The 16,160-nt window shown below is 37.2% G+C and overlaps 1 protein-coding gene across 1 annotated transcript in view; it reads right to left on the reverse strand.

Annotated features, from left to right (window-relative positions):
• Nucleotides 1–16,160, reverse strand: part of DNAI3 (dynein axonemal intermediate chain 3) — a 120,115-nt gene that overhangs the window by 24,912 nt on the left and 79,043 nt on the right. The window contains exons 13-16 of the mRNA XM_074221776.1: nucleotides 15,160–15,288; nucleotides 10,165–10,238; nucleotides 2,907–3,048; nucleotides 112–199 (exon numbers count right to left, since the gene is read on the reverse strand). Coding sequence (XP_074077877.1) covers nucleotides 112–199; nucleotides 2,907–3,048; nucleotides 10,165–10,238; nucleotides 15,160–15,288 — 433 coding nt within the window. The remainder of the gene's footprint in view (nucleotides 1–111; nucleotides 200–2,906; nucleotides 3,049–10,164; nucleotides 10,239–15,159; nucleotides 15,289–16,160) is intronic.

Below are 16,160 nucleotides of genomic sequence, written 5' to 3' on the forward strand. Positions count from 1 at the left end.
TCTTATAATTAGACTAGTACTTATTTGAGCAAGATTTGTAAACAAAAGCAGCTCACATAGCCAATAGCAGCAACTAAAACTACCTATTCTTAAGAGAGGGCTGGTCATTACCTTTAGTAGCATATTGGAAATGGTCGTCTTTAAAGCTGATTTTGATTGGGCAGTGGTCTAGAGATGTGCCACTTTTAGACAGGGATATCTTTTTGAAGAGAAAACAAAAAATATATATATACATAAATATATAAATTCCTAATATAATTATTGAAATTATGTTTGAGAATAATTGTTTTTAAATTTAATTTTCTTTTTCCTCAATTTCATGTAAAGAAAAAATTTTAATATTCATTTTTAAAACTTTGGTTTCTATATTCTCTCCTTTCTTCCCACTCCTCACTCTTCATATTTGAGAAAGCAAAATATTTGAGAGAGATTATACATGTGGAGTCTTAGAAAACATTTCTATATTAGCCACATTGCAAAAGAAAATGTAGACCAAAAATGAAAAAAAAAAAACTCCACCAGAAAAACCCACCAATAATAATAAAGTAAAAAAAAAGTTTCAATCTGCATTCAGATTCCATCTTTTCTTTCTAAGGAGGTAGATAGCATTGTTCATCATAAATCTTTGGAATTGTCTTGGATCACTGTATTGCTGAGAATAGCTAAGTCGTTCATAGTTAATCATCATACAAACTGCTTTTACTGTGTGCAATGTTCTCCTGGTACTGCTAACTTCATTTTTAATCAGTTTGTGTAAATCTTTCTAGGTTTTTTCTGATAACATCCTGCTTGTCATTTCTTATGATACAATAGTATTCCATCTTAATCATATACCACTCTTGCCCAACCATTCCTCAATTGATGGGCATCCCTTCAGTTTCTAATTCTTTGTCACCACAAAAAGCTACTGTAAATATTTTTGAATATATACATTCTTTTCCTTTTTCTTTTATATCTTTTGAATAAAGACCTGGTAGTGGTATTGTAGGGTATGCAGTTTTATAGCCTTTGAGCACAGTTCCAAATGACTCTCCAGAATGGATGGATCAGTTCAGAGCTACCCTAACATTAGTGTCCCAGTTTTTCCACATCCCCTCTAATGCTTGTCATTTCTTTTTTCTGCTAGAGTAGCCAATCTGATAGACTTCAAATGGTATCTCCGAGTTGTTTTAATTTGCACGGCTTTTTTTATGTGACTATAAAATACCTTTGATTTCTTCTGAAAACTTCCTATTCACATTCTTTGATCATTTATCACTCATATTCATTTTAATTTGACTCGGTTCTCTGTATATTTGAGAAATGAGGCCTTTATCAGAGAAACTCGCCATAAAATATTTTCCCTGCTTTCCTTTGACTGCATTGGTTTTATTTGGGCAAACCCTTTTTAATTTGATGTAATCAAAATTATCCATTTCATATTCTTAATTGTTAAATCTCTTGTTTGTTCATAAATTATTCCTTTATCCATAAAACTGACAGGTAAAACATTCTCTGTTGAGAATAATTCTTACTCTTTTTTTTTTTTTTTTACCGAATACAACCCCTTGAAAGAGAATCTTTGATCTTTCAAGTATTCTGTCTAGAATCCACCCCCAAGGCTACTTAGCTTTTTCCCTATCTCTGCTCATGTAGGAAACTGTCTGACTCAATATCCCCCCCCCCCCAGCCCTCCTCACCACCCCACTTATTTGCTCTTTTCCCTCTGTCTTTTGCCATTTAGTCATAGCTCATTTCATTTGTCTTCAGGTCATCTCTTTGTCTTCCTTACTGACACTCATTTTCTTTAATTCCCTTTTCCTCTCCTAACTCAGTTACTCTCAGAAAATCTGTCTCCCTTTATAGTTAAGCCCTCTGCCACCATTAGGGAAAGCATTAGTGGAGGCACTTGTTTTTAGATCCTTCAAAATACACAGAAATCTTTTTTTGTAATTTCCCCAAATTTTCTTCCTGATTAAAGCTGCTTTTCCTCAAGCACTAACTTCCAAGAAAAGTAAGAAACCCATTTATTTCTTATTAAATTACATTGTTTTCTGTTTTGCTTAATAGTATTATAACACTAATGCTCTCCTCAACTTTCATTGCATATCCATTATATTTGTCTATATTACTGGCAAAATAAGTCTGTTTAGACTAAGAGCCTTAACCACAGTTTATGACATTGTTCCTATGGGAAAGCAAATCTCATGGTTATGCAACTGATGGGTGAATGTATTTTTCTAATAGAATTGTTTATAATGATAGAAACTCAAATTTGGGAGGCACACTGGAAGTCACCTAGCCTACCCTATAGCTACTCAAGAGTTTTCCCCTATAACATACCCACCAACCCAACCTTTGCCTTCAGACCTCCAGTGAGGGAGAATCTGCCACCTCCCAAGGTGCCCATGCCACTTTGGGGCAGTTACACTTGTTGGGTCATTATCTCTTAGATGGAGCAAAGGTCATTTCCTAGTTCAGTCCTCCATAGCCACCAGAAGAAGTCTATTCCTTCTCACACATGGCAGCCTTTCAAATAATGAATGCCAACCTGAGGTCTTTTCTTCTGCAACTTGCATACCCCCCATGTTAGAGATGGGTTTTATATGCAACTGACTGCTTGTCTGTGTTAACATGATCAAGTTACTCTTATTTGAAGCCCATCGCATGCCTCTATTAACCTGGTTTGACCTAACTTTTAATAAATCTTTTTTGTGCATAAAAGTGAGTGGAGTGAGAACCAGCCTTGGAGAGTATTCAGGAACCTACTGTGACTCAAGCTGCTAGTGTGATCCTGGGCACATCATAACATCCTCTGAATGCCCTATAGTTGCATTCCTTCCTTCCTGGTAAACCCCTCCCCCACCAAAATATTTTATATAATATATACAAATAGGATGGAAGAATTATTTTGTCATAATACCTACCTTAATAAGAGGTCTCCAAGAGAGATCTAAATGTAAAAACGTCGGGGGCATATCGTGAGGAATCTCAACAATTTCTTCTTTTTTTTTGTCACTTGGCATAGGTGGTGGCCTTGTTGGTCTGATATCCCAGATGTATATTACGCTAACAATGGGAAAACATAGAAGTCATCTTCTACTTTAAAAAAATTTATTATGATCTTAAACATCCACAAAGTACTAAATTTAAATATGCAAAGAAGAAAGAATTGTTTAGGAAACTTCTATTATGTATAGTTTCTTTTTAAGCATATTTTAAATCCAATAAGGTAGCCTGAATGCCCTTCTAAACTTTCTTCTCCCCTCTTCTATTTTTTATGATCTCATTGTCAATATTTTCTTTCTTTTCTGCTCTTTTTTGTGTCACTGTGACTGCCCCTGAATTCTTTTTTTGAAATATAAGTAGAGCAAATCATTTTGTATCATTTCATACTTAGCAGATTGGCTAATATGACAAAAAAGGAAATAGGACAAGAATAATATGACAAAAAAAAAGGTTTTTGCAAGGCAAATGGGGTTAAGTGGCTTGCCCAAGGCCACACAGCTAGGTAATTATTAAGTGTCTGAGACCAGATTTGAACCCAGGTACTCCTGACTCCAGAGCCCATGCTTTATCCATGGTGCAGCCTAGCTGCCCCTACTAATGCATTGTTGATGGAGTTGTGAGCTGATTCAACCATTCTGGAGTGCAATTTGAAACTATGCCTAAAGAGTGATAAAACTAAGCATACTCTTTGATCCAGTAGGACCACTCCTGGTTCTGCATCCCAAAGAGATTGTGAAAATGGGAAAAAAACCACATTTATAGTATAAATATTTCTTTGTATTGGCATACTCTTTGATGCAGCAAGACCACTCCTGGTTTGTATCCTAAAGAGATTGTAAAAACAGGAAAAAACCCACATTTATAGTACAAATTTTCTTTGTAGTTGGAAATTGAGGGGATACTCATCAATTGGGGAATGACTAAACAAATTGTGGTATATGAATGTGATAGAATACTATTCTGCTATAAGAAATGATCAGCAGATGGATTTTAGAAAAACCTGGAAAGACTTATATGAACTGATGCTAAGCAAAGTGAGCAGAACCAAAAGAATGTTGTATACATTAGCAGCAACATTGTGTGATGATCAACTATGGTAGACTTAGTTCTTCTCAGCAGTTCAATGATCAAATTTTAAATTCTAAAAGACTTGGGATGGAAAATGTCATCTATATCCAGAGAAAACACTGTGGAGTCTGAATGTGGACCAAAGCATATTATTTTCAGTTTTTAAAATTGTTTTTTTCCTTTCTCATGGATTTTTCTCTTTTGTTCTGAATCTTCTTTCATGACATGACTAATATGGAAATGTGTTAAACATGATTGTACATATATAGTTTATATCAGAATATTTACTGTCATAGGGAGGGAAGGGAGGGAGGCAAAAAAATGTGGAACTCAAAATTTTACAAAAAAATCAATGTTGAAAACTATCTTTACATGTAATGTAGAGAAAATTAAAAAATTAAAAATAAAATTACTGAGTTTATAAAAACTAGAGTTAAAAAATTAAGTAAAAAAGAAATCAACATATTGATTATGTATGAAAATATGTGTTTTCTTTTGCATGAGGTGGGAAATGTTCTTCATTGTCAGTTTTCTAAAGTCCTTATTAGTCATTGTGTTAATCAGGACTCCAAAGAGGCATCATCAAGTAGAGATGGAACTTTAGTTATTCAGATATCTGCAGGAACTTTCTTTCTGCCAAAAGCAGAGAAGCCATTAATTTCTTAGCTTCCTCTAATGATTTCATCTTTCAAAACTAGAGGGACCTGGGGGGGCAGCTAGATGGCGCAGTGGATAAAGCACTGGCACTGGAGTCAGGAATATCTAGGTTCAAATCCGGTCTCAGACACTTAATAATTACCTAGCTGTGTAGCCTTGGACAAGCCACTTAACCCCATTTGCCTTGCAAAAACCTAAAAAAAAAAAACTAGAGGGACCAACATTGGGAAATTCCTATTGATTCTCAGTAGGAAGGGGACAGACACTATTTTCTAAAGTAGAAATGGGCAGAAATAACCATTCCCTTCTAAGCGTATGACAGAAGAGAAGAAATCTGGTCCTCATCCAATATGTAGCCTAGATTTTTGGAAAGTGCATTTCAAAAGATTCAAAAGTAAGAATAGGAAAATCCCCATGGACTTTAAGGCTCCATTGACAAAGCCATCTCAGTAGGAAGGATTGGAGACTCAAGAAAGAAATTCTGCAGACACAAAGGGAAATGATTCTAATAAGGAAGAAAAATGGTATTTATCTGAAGATACTGAGGCAAAGAGAACTCTTAGAAGATTTACATGTATATATGTGAACACCATATATGATAGGAATAAAGTTACATAATATAGGATAAATTCAAAGCATGGCAAAATCCTGTAAAAATAGTGATAAGAACATGTACAAAAATATTTATAGCAACTCTTTCTGTAGTGGCAAAGAATTGGAAATTGAGGGGATGCCCATCAATTGGGTAATTGCTGAACAAATTGTGGTATATGAATATGATGGAACATTATTGTTCTGTAAGAAATCATAAGGGATGGGATTTCAGAAAAGCCTGGAAAAGACTTGCATGAATTGATGCTGAGTGGAATGAGCAGAACTGGAAGAATATTGTACACACTAACAATAACATGGGGTGATGATAAATCATGATAGACCTGTTCATTTCTCTTTTTTTTCCAGGCTTTTGCAAGGCATTGGGGTTGTGTCTTGCCCAAGGCCACACAGCTAGATAATTATTAAGTGTCTGAGGCTGGATTTGAACTCAGGTCCTCCTGACTCCAGGGCAGGTGCTCTATCCACTGTGCCACCTAGCCACCCCTAGAGCACCTGTTCATTTCAGCAGCACAATAATCAAAGACAATTCTAAAGGACTTGTGATTTGAAAATATCATCAGAGGATGTCTATCTTCAATTTTTAAAAGATGTTTTAGGGCCAGCTAGGTGGCTCAGTGGATAGAGCACTGGCCCTGGAGTCAGGAGGACCTGAGTTCAAATCCAGCCTCAGACACTTAATAATTACCTAGCTGAATGATCTTAGGCAAGCCACTTAACCCCATTGCCTTGCAATCTCATTTTTCCTCTCTAATGTTTTCTTTCTTCCTTTGGAACTGATTCTTTTCTCACAGCACATTCAAAATCAATCTATGTTTAGCATGGTTACAAATGTAAAGCTTATATCAGATTGCTTTCTGTCAGGGAGAGGAGGGAGGGAAGGAGAAAAATGAAAACTCAAAACCTTGCAAAAAATGATTGGTTAAAAAGTACTCTTGTATGTAGTTGGAAACAATGCAATATTTATATAAAAAGATTAGTAATGGAGAGTACAAAAACTCAAAAAAAAGATGAAGATAGTGAGAAAAGCTAAGCACAAGAAAAAAAGGTTTGAAGTTTGTTTTAATTATATTTGGAGAAGAGAAAGAAAAATCGAAGAAAAGATGGGACCGTTACTTGAATTAGATGGGACAATGATAACAAAGAGAAGGCAGAATGATTCATTTTCTTCTACTTCCTTTTACTTCTGCTTTCCTCACCAAGGGAAAATATGTTCACACTGGAGGTAACAAAATAAAAAGGACTACCAGATAGTTGAAACCTAAGATGAATAAGGAGAAGATAAACAAAGTACCTAGTCGCCTTAATTAATATAAATTACCTTTACCTGGCCAAGATGGATTATATCCTCAAGGACTGAAAGAATTGGCTGATGTAAATGCTGAGCCCTGTCAGTAATACTTTGAATATCATGGAAAATTAAATAGATACAACAAGATTGGAGAAGGGCAAAGGTCCCAATTTCCAAAAAAAGGAAAGTGAACAGATTAGGCTAACTATAGACCAGAGTTTGACTTTGCTTCTGGGAAAATTCTTGATTGGATCATTATAGAGATGGCTGGTGAGCCACTGCCTGATTTCATTAGACTTGCCCCTGGCTTTGGGACAGGGTTTCTGAACTGGTAGAGGAGGAAGATGCTGTAGATTCATTTACCTATATTTCAGCAAAGCTCTTAATAACATATCACATAATATCCTTTTGGAGAAATGGAGACATGGACCAGATATTACATTTAACATGATACAATGATACATATAATGATACTGATTAGTATTAACCTTTTTTTCTTTTTTCTTTTGGATTTTTTTGCAAAGCAAATGGGGTTCAGTGGCTTGCCCAAGGCCACACAGCTAGGTAATTATTATTTTTTTTAGTTTTTTTTTTTTGCAAGGCAAATGGGGTTAAGAAGGCTTGCCCAAGGGCACACAGCCAGGTAATTATTAAGTGTCTGAGACCGGATTTGAACCCAGGTACTCCTGACTTCAGGGCCGGTGCCTTATCCACTGTGCCACTTAGCTGCCCCTATTAACCTTTTTCTAAATCATGGATCCCTTGGATAGTCCTGCAAAGTCTATAGATTCCTTCTCAAAATAGTTTTTTTGCCTAATTTTATTTTTTAATTACATGCAAAGGTAGTTTTCAACATTCATCCATTTGCAAGTTTATGAGTTCCACATTTTTCTACCACCCTTGCTTCCCCCCCATTGGGTAAAAGGTGTATGTGTGTAAATGTGTTTAACATATTTTCATATTATTTATATTGTGAAAGAGGAATTAGAATTAAGGGGGGGAAACCACGAGAAAGAAAAAAAACATAAAATAAGTTTTTTTAAAGTGAACACAGTATGCTTTGCTCTGCATTTAGACTTCATAGTTCTTTCCTCTGGATGTGGATGGCATTGTCCTTAACTGGTCTCTCAGGATTGTTGTTGATCACTGAAGCCTGAGAGGAGCTGCTTCCATCAAGGGATGTGTACAATTTTCTCTTGGTTTTGCTCTTTCACTCAGCATCATGTTCACATCAGTTCAAGCAAGTCTTTCCATGCTTCCCTAAGGTCTAGCCACTTACAGAACATTTATATACAAAAGCTTGTTCAGCTTGTTCCAAATGATGAGTATACCCTCATTTTCCAATTCTTTGCCACTACAAAAAGCTGTTATACATACATACATACATATACATGTATATATATATATATATACATATATATTTTATACATGTGGAAACTTTTCTCATTTTTATGATTTCTTTGGGATGTAGGCCTAAATTGGTATCACTGGATCAAAGGGTATGATCAGTTTTACTGCTCTTTAGGTATAGTTCCACATTGCTTCCCAGAATGGTTGGATCAGTTCACAACTCCACCAACAGAATATTAAAACGTCCCAATTTTCCCACATCTTCTCCAACATTGATAATTTTCCTTTTTTTTTTTTTTTGCAAGGCAAATGGGGTTAAGTGGCTTGCAAGGCCACACAGCTAGGTAATTATTAAGTGTCTGAGAACAGATTTGAACCCAGGTACTCCTGACTCCAGGGCTGGTGCTTTATCTACTATGCCACCTAGCTGCCCTGATAATTTTCCTTTTTTTTTTTTATCATCTTAGCCAGTCTTGTGAAGTGGTGTTTAATTTGAATTCTCCAATAATGTTGTTGGAGCATTTTTTAAATATGATTATGAATAACTTTAATTTCTTCAACTGAAAACTGCCTGTTCTTATCCTTTGCTCATTTATCAGTTGGGAAATTGTTGGTAATCTTATAAATTTGATTCAATTCTCTATATATTTTAGAAATTAAAATTGCTTCCCAACTTTCTGTTTTCCTTCTAATCTTGGCTGCATTGGTTTTATTTGTGCAAACCTTTTTTAATTTAATAGTCAAAATCATCTACTTTGCAATTTGCAAATTATCTCATTTGTTCATAAATTTCTCCCCTTTCCATAGATCCAACAGACATATTTCTTGATCTCTTAATTGGACTATTGCTCTTTATGTCTAAATCCTGTACCCATTTTGACCTTATCTTGGTATAAGATGTGAGATGTGGGGCTCTACCTAGTTTTTGCCATACGGTTTTCCAGTTTTCCCAGCAGTTTTTGTCAAATAGTGACTTCTTATTCCAGAAATTAGTGTCTTTGATTTTGTCAGAAAAGTAGATTAATTTACTACTGTTTCTTTTGTAACTACTCTAATCCATTACTCTATTTCTTATCCAGTACGAGATAGTTTTGATGAATGCTGCCTTATAATATAGTTTTATATCTGGTACAGTTAGGCCACCTTCCTTTGCATTTTTTCATCAATTCCCTTGATATTCTTGACCTTTTGTTGATCCAGATGAATTTCTTTACTATTTTTTCTAGCCCAGTAAAATAATTTTTTGATAGTTTGATTGGTATGACACTGAATAAGTAATCCATGAACCTCTTTTCAGAATTACATTTTTAAACACATCAGATGAAATATATATATTATAAAAGGAAGCAAATATGTTGAAATAGAGTAATCAGAAACATACATATTTTAAAAATACAAATTTAACCTGGGATCTCATATTTAGAACCCCTGAATTAGAGTCAGAGCTGACTGAATGATTCAACTCAAAGAGCAGTTGTTAATGGTTCAGTGTCACCATGGCAGAAGCTCTCCATTGGATACAATCTTGGCTTGACCCTGAGTTATTTGATGTTTTGGGTTTTTTATTAGTGACTTAGATAAATGCATAAGTAAATTCTGATTTTTATAGAAGGCACAAAGTTGGGAGGAATTCAGAAAGATCTTATTGTAGGTTAGAACACTAGGTTAACTCTAATTAAGATCAAATTTAGTAGGAATGAATATAATTTTTGAATGTTAAGTATATTAAAAAACAAAACTCCATAACTACATGATAGAAAAACATGTTGAAATAGTTTTAAAATAACACAAGTTTTTGGTCAGTTAAGTATTTGTTCTTATTAATAATATGATTATAGTTAATTATTTTATATTATTATTGATAATAGCTTGCATTTCTATTAGATTTTATGGTTTATATAAAGTTTTATGGCTATTTGTCTCACTTAATCCTTTAGGTTATGGATAGCTTAAACTTAGAAGTAACAGAATATCTAGAAATGGACATATTGCTCTGAAGTTATTTTATGGATGGGAGCCCATCATCTGATTTCACTTGAAATAGAAGTTATAGCATGATTAATAAACAGCATGAAGCTGCAATATTCCTTTCTTTCATTATTTAAAACTAAGTTTATGACATGCAGCCTATGTCTCTTTATGGAAAAATAAATGACAAGAACACTTATTAAAATTTCATGTTTAAAAAATGTAAATACCAGTCTATCGAGCATGTCACAAGCTGGCAACTTATTGCACTTCGATTCTCAAAAACATGTCCCAATCTGTTGAGCTAAAAAAAAAAAGAAATGGTTTAAGAAAAATTATTTCCAAAAACATATATATATATATATATATACATATATATATATATATATATATATATATATATATATATCACCGTAAGTAATTGAATTTGTTATTGTAGTTCAGTTGTTTTTCAGTCACATTCAACCTTTCATGATCTCATTTGAGGTTTTCTTTTCTCTATTTTCTTTTTTGGAGACAGAGTTAAGTGACTTGCTCAGGGTCACACAGGAAAGATCAGAGACCAAATTTGAACTCAGGAAGATGATTCTTCCTGCCTCTAGGCTTGGTGCTTTATCTGCTTCATTGACTAGAGCAATCATTTTAAAAGAAAACCCTGTTAGACATCTAACTTATGAATCCATATTGGGAAAAGAAGGATTACAAACACAATTCAGGGTGAATGGGATGATAACTCACAATGGAAAGAAAAGAGCCACTCCTTTATCTTGACTAAGGAGAATGATCTTTGGGCTCCTAGGTAGACAAAAATGGCTAATGAAAGGAGCTAGAAGGGACATTTTGGCTGAGCCGCCCAGATGAGTGACACCCCAGAAGTTGGAGAAGTCACTGGTCACTGTCAGGGATCATTGAGGTCTCAGCTTTGGAGAAGGGGACACGACCTAAGAGTCTGCATACTACAGACCATGGGCTTGACTTGCATTCCAGACAATATCTAAGAATATTAAAAGGATATGGAAAAGGAAGCAGGTCCACACAAAGAGCTGCCATAACTTCACCAAAGACGGGTTACGCAAGAAAGACTTTGTTAGTAATTAACTTCATTGCGTAACAGGATATTAGGCTGGAAGTTTGGGAGCAATGCTTTTGATCAAGCTCCCTACTGCAAGAAGTGATTCAATGGGAAAAGGCCCAGTTCTGGAGGCAGAGAAGCTGCGTTCTAATCCTGCTTCCAATTCTTACTAGTCATTTGACTTTGATCAAGTCACTTAATCTCCCTCAGTCCCAGTGTCCTCATCTATGATCAAGTCCATCAAAAATATGATTGAAAACTTGAGGGCTTGGGGGGGGGGTCCAGTCTATGATCCTGAGATTTCAATAAAATAGTTGTATAAAAAGTTTTTGCACTATTTTCGTGGACACAATGGAGAGACTCTATAAACAGTGTTGAGTGGATTCAATTAGGTAGAATCAGATTGGCCTGAATAAGCAGACTCAAAGTTACTGTCTCAATTAATTGATTCAATTATTAATGTTATTATTATTATTATTAGTGGTTCATTGTTCACTTGGAAGACGATCTAGGCTGGAACCCTCTAGAATCCCTGTTGGACCCTATGATGCTTGAGATGGGATTTTAAAAACACAGATAACCTGTCAGATTTGTGGGTGACACAAAACAAGAAGGGACTAAAAGCAGAATCCCCAAAGATTTTAACAGTTATCTAATGAAAGACCAGGGACAGGGACTGGAATTAGGATTTAATTGATATAGGGTATATCTGGATGAATAAATTCCCTTTAGCAATCCAGGCTCTGTTTTTGGAGTTCACAGAATCACCTAGAAAGCTGAGAAATGATGCATCTCACCCAGGGTGAAACAGCCAGTTCATTCCAGATAAAATGTTGAGTCAGTTCCACACTTGATCTTAGCCAAAAGGCTGAGAAGCGATTTGGGTCAATTCCAAAATAAAATTTAATAGGGATACATGAAAAGTATTTTATCTGAGTTCAAAACTTCAAATCCACAAGATGGGGGAGGTAAGGCAAGACAGCAGTTTATCTGTCAAAGAAATAGAGGGGCAGAGATATAATAAGAATGAGACAGCTAGGGCTCTGCCCAGATGACAACAAAGACCCTGCCTAGTAATGAAAAAGGCATATGAGGCTAGTCTGACACAACCCGCTCTTGAGAAAGCTATCCTGGTTCTTTGGAATTGTCACTTCCCTTTTCAGATATTCCCTAACCATTTCCATATTGATCAGTTCTAGAATTTTCTTAGGAAACAAAGTCATGTTCTTTGGCTTGTAGTTGCAGATTTTGTCTTCTCTTTTTTTTGAAAATCAGGACATTTGTCCTTCTCCAATCTTGGGGTACTTTTCTCATTTTTCATCCTCCTCTAATAGGTTGCAAGCATATCTGCCAGTTCTTTCAGGCTCTGAGGACACAGTTCACCTGAACCAGGTGACTTGAATTCATCACTCTGCCTCTCTTGCATCCAACCACTTGCTAAGTATTTTTACCTTGACAGCATCTTTTGCCTCAGACCTCTTCTCTCCATTCCCACAACTACCACCTTATTTCAGACCTTAAGAACCTCTCACACTACATTATTGCATCAGCTTCCTAACTGGGGATCCCTGCCTCACCTATGACAGTCCATGTTGTACCCCACCGCCTCAGTCATTTCCCTCAAGTGCCGCCCTGACTCTTGACAACCCTATTCAACCAAGAGACATGAAAAAGGGTAGAAAAGATTGTCCCTTAAAGAATTCACAATACAGTGGGTGAGACAACTATGTACAAACAAGCTATATACAGAATAAATAAGAAATATGGGATTGATGTTTGTCCTTTGTTCTCGAAGATCACCATGATGTCAGGGAGGTGATGCCATGACATATATGTGAATTGGATTTAAGGAGGCAGGGCTGTGCTAAATGCTGCTTCCTTTTCTAGGTTTTTTTTTTTTTTTGCAAGGTGAATGGGGTTAAGTGGCTTGCCCAAGGCCACACGGCTAGGTAATTATTAAATGTCTAAGACTGGATTTGAACCCAGGTACTCCTGACTCCAAGGCCAGTGCTTTATCCACTATGCCACCTAGCTGCCCCTTGCTTTTCCTAAATCCTTTTAATAATTTAGATATTGTTGGGAATCCAATGTAGGGGCTACTCTTTGTATCCCCAGAATCTGGCTCAGCATCTAGGGCACAGTGGGTAGAGATGCTGGTTGACTGATTAGCACAACCTATAGAAGCAGGTAGGGTAGAGGAATGGGAATGGACTTGGAAGCCAGAGGCCCAGTGGCCGCTGCCTGCTGTGACCACCGTGGGCACTTTCTCTGGCTAAATCTCCTCCAAACTCGACTAAACTGATCTTCCTCCTCATCTCCCCCTCCTTACTCCCCTGGCTTCCTGCAAGTCTCTACCAAAATCCTAATTCCTCCTTAATGATGGTGCCTTTCCTTCAGGCTGTCTACGGACTTCTGAAGGGTGATTAGCATCTTTCCTGCATACCTAGAGACACAGTAGGTGCTTAATGTTTATTGACTTTTGCTTTGAAATTCTTCATATCTTCTGGCCAAACCGGACCTCTCCCTCTCCGCAAACATTTTCTCCTGTCGTCTTCATTCTTGGAATAGATTCCCTTCCCCGACCCCACACTCCCACCCCCATAGCCTGGCTTCCTGGAACCTTCTGAACACTAGCCATTTCTTCTCTTAATTTTCCCTTAAGAACCTTTCATTAGACTGTAAGCTCCTTGGGGATAGGGCTGTCTTTTGCCTCTTTGTGTATCCCTAGTATGCAGCAGGCGCTTGATAAAGGTTTATTGACTGTTGCCTTGAAAAGGCCAGGGTTCTGACAGCAGCCAGTGAGCTCCACTTTGGGGAGCACACCAAGTGCAGAGCAACCTGGACCCAGGCATGGTGGGGAGCTGGCATTGTCCTAGTGTTGAAGCTGCTGCCAATCGGGTCCTCCTGAGGAGCAAGGTGCAAGACCTGAGAGGAAGTGCCAACTGGCCAGTAGTCTATCAAGATGTGGGCTGGGATATAACTGGTTGTTGCCTTCTGCCTCCAGATGCCACATGCTGATCTGGGACGAAACAAAACCAGTTTAAGGCCAAGAGACTCCCCCAGCAGCCAGACCATGTCCAGCAGTCCTAGCGGTGGGGTTGGGGGTGGAACCATTCTGGGAAAGGCAAGTGAGAAGGATGCCTTCCCTATTATGATGGTGCGATTCGCACCATCATCCATTGGTTGGTCAATGTGGTCTTCTTTGATATCAAAAAACTACTAGTAGCAGCAGCAGCAGCAGCAGCAGCAGCAGCAGCAGCAGCAGCAGCAGCAGCAGCAGCAGCAGCAGTAGTAGTAGTAGTAGTAGTAGTAGTAGTGGTAGTAGTAGTAGTAGAAGAGTAGATGTCATAATAATTGTTGAACAGAACATTTGTCCATCTCCAGTGTTTGGTTTCAATGTCCCCCCTTTTAAATCACGTGGTGGCTAATTCTTCTGTAGTCATGAGACTTCCGTGGTGTAGTAGACAGAGAGCTGGTCTTAAAGCAAGGAAGATCTGGGTTGAAGTTTTGCCTCTGGAGTTCACAGCTGTGTAACCCAGACAGTGAATTCACTTAACTTGGCCACTCTCTAAGGGACTTTCCTCACTTGGGAATCCCTTAGGTAGGGAAATCACAGGGTCAGTCCCTATCCCTGTTATGGGGGGAAGGAGCAAAAGGAAGACATGGATGAAGTCCCACCAACTTACTTTCCTACCAAATCAGAGGTTGGCTACAATCTCTGTTGGTACAAGAAGTTTGCACACTGGGAGTTCCTGAAGCCGACTACCATAGGAGAAAATTATATTTTTGAGTCTAGGAAGCACAATCTCTCTAAGTAGGTAGACTATTCAATTGGAGTCAGAGAACTGAGGGTATGGACTAGAGACCTGCTTTCACCCAAGTCATCTAACTCATTCCCAAACAAGAATCCCCTCCACAAGGTTTACAGCCCTGCTTGCCAATAAATGCTGAATAAGATGGCGTGAAGTTACTATGTTACTATGCACTTGTGAAAAGGCACAAAAACAGGAATGCAGAGGCATAATTCTTTTGCAATTAAAAAAATTGTACTTAGAAGGAAAATGATTTATGATTGAAAATATACTATTGTAAAGTGAAATTTTTTCCTTGAAAAAAACTCTAATTAGACAAACACCAAAACATTTTAACTCACCTCTAAATCGTCATTTAGCCAGTGTATATCTGTGATTATTTTCTTATGCCCATGTTCTATTGATGACACAGCGCTATGCCTCACAAATAGTGACTCTTTTGTCATCTCTGGATCCAGTAAAAATATAGGCTAGTGGAAGATTTTAAAACATTTAAAAGTAAGATCCCAGACCATAATTTCAGAGAATTAATAAATGAATATGAAAAATTATTTTAAAAAGATTAAAATTACTTAAGTTTGAAAGTCATAGAAAAATTAAAAACATGGACAATGGTTATATCTCTTGGGATGCCCCAGATCTTTCCATGAGTTTTCCCTGTTCCTTCCTAGAAAGATGGCTTGACATGGTGGATAGAAAACAAGAATGGAAGTCAGAAAAACTTGGGTTCAACCCCCCCCCCACCACATGTACTTGATGAGTGATTCTGGGCTCCAGGTAAATAGGCTAATTGATAAAACAGCAGATGACAGAGAAGGTGCGACCTGCATGGGAGGTGGGGGGCATCTCATCCTTCTAAGTCCCTGTTCAGTCCCAGCTCCAACCTTCACCCTTTTCCCTCAGTTTCTTCCAAGATCTCACCTCCAAAGGTTGTCAGAGTCACAAAACTCAGCAGTGTTTTTATCTCTGTGAACTAATGAGTCTTCCCTTGAAATTTTTTGGAGTAATTAAATATTAAAGATGAAATCTCATCACCTTTTTGGAAATAATGATAAAGGCTAATGGATTGGGACAAACAGCACAGGGTCTATTCCAGAATCTTTTCCAGTTTTTCCAGTTTTCCCCACTTCCCCATACTTAGCTGTAAACCCCTCACACTCAGTCCCCTTTAGATACCACTTTCTAGTGGATGCCAATTTTCCTTAGGACCAGCCTCTAGACCATGAGTTCCTTGATGGCAGGAAATGCAATCTTCCTTTCTTTAATCCCCATTTCTTAGCATGTGAATAAATACTTCATTGACTCCTTTGGGATACATGGTAGATAAGAGTTCTGGACTTAG

Source organism: Macrotis lagotis, chromosome 2, assembly GCF_037893015.1.
Source record: "Macrotis lagotis isolate mMagLag1 chromosome 2, bilby.v1.9.chrom.fasta, whole genome shotgun sequence".
Taxonomy (NCBI): Eukaryota; Metazoa; Chordata; class Mammalia; order Peramelemorphia; family Peramelidae; genus Macrotis; species Macrotis lagotis.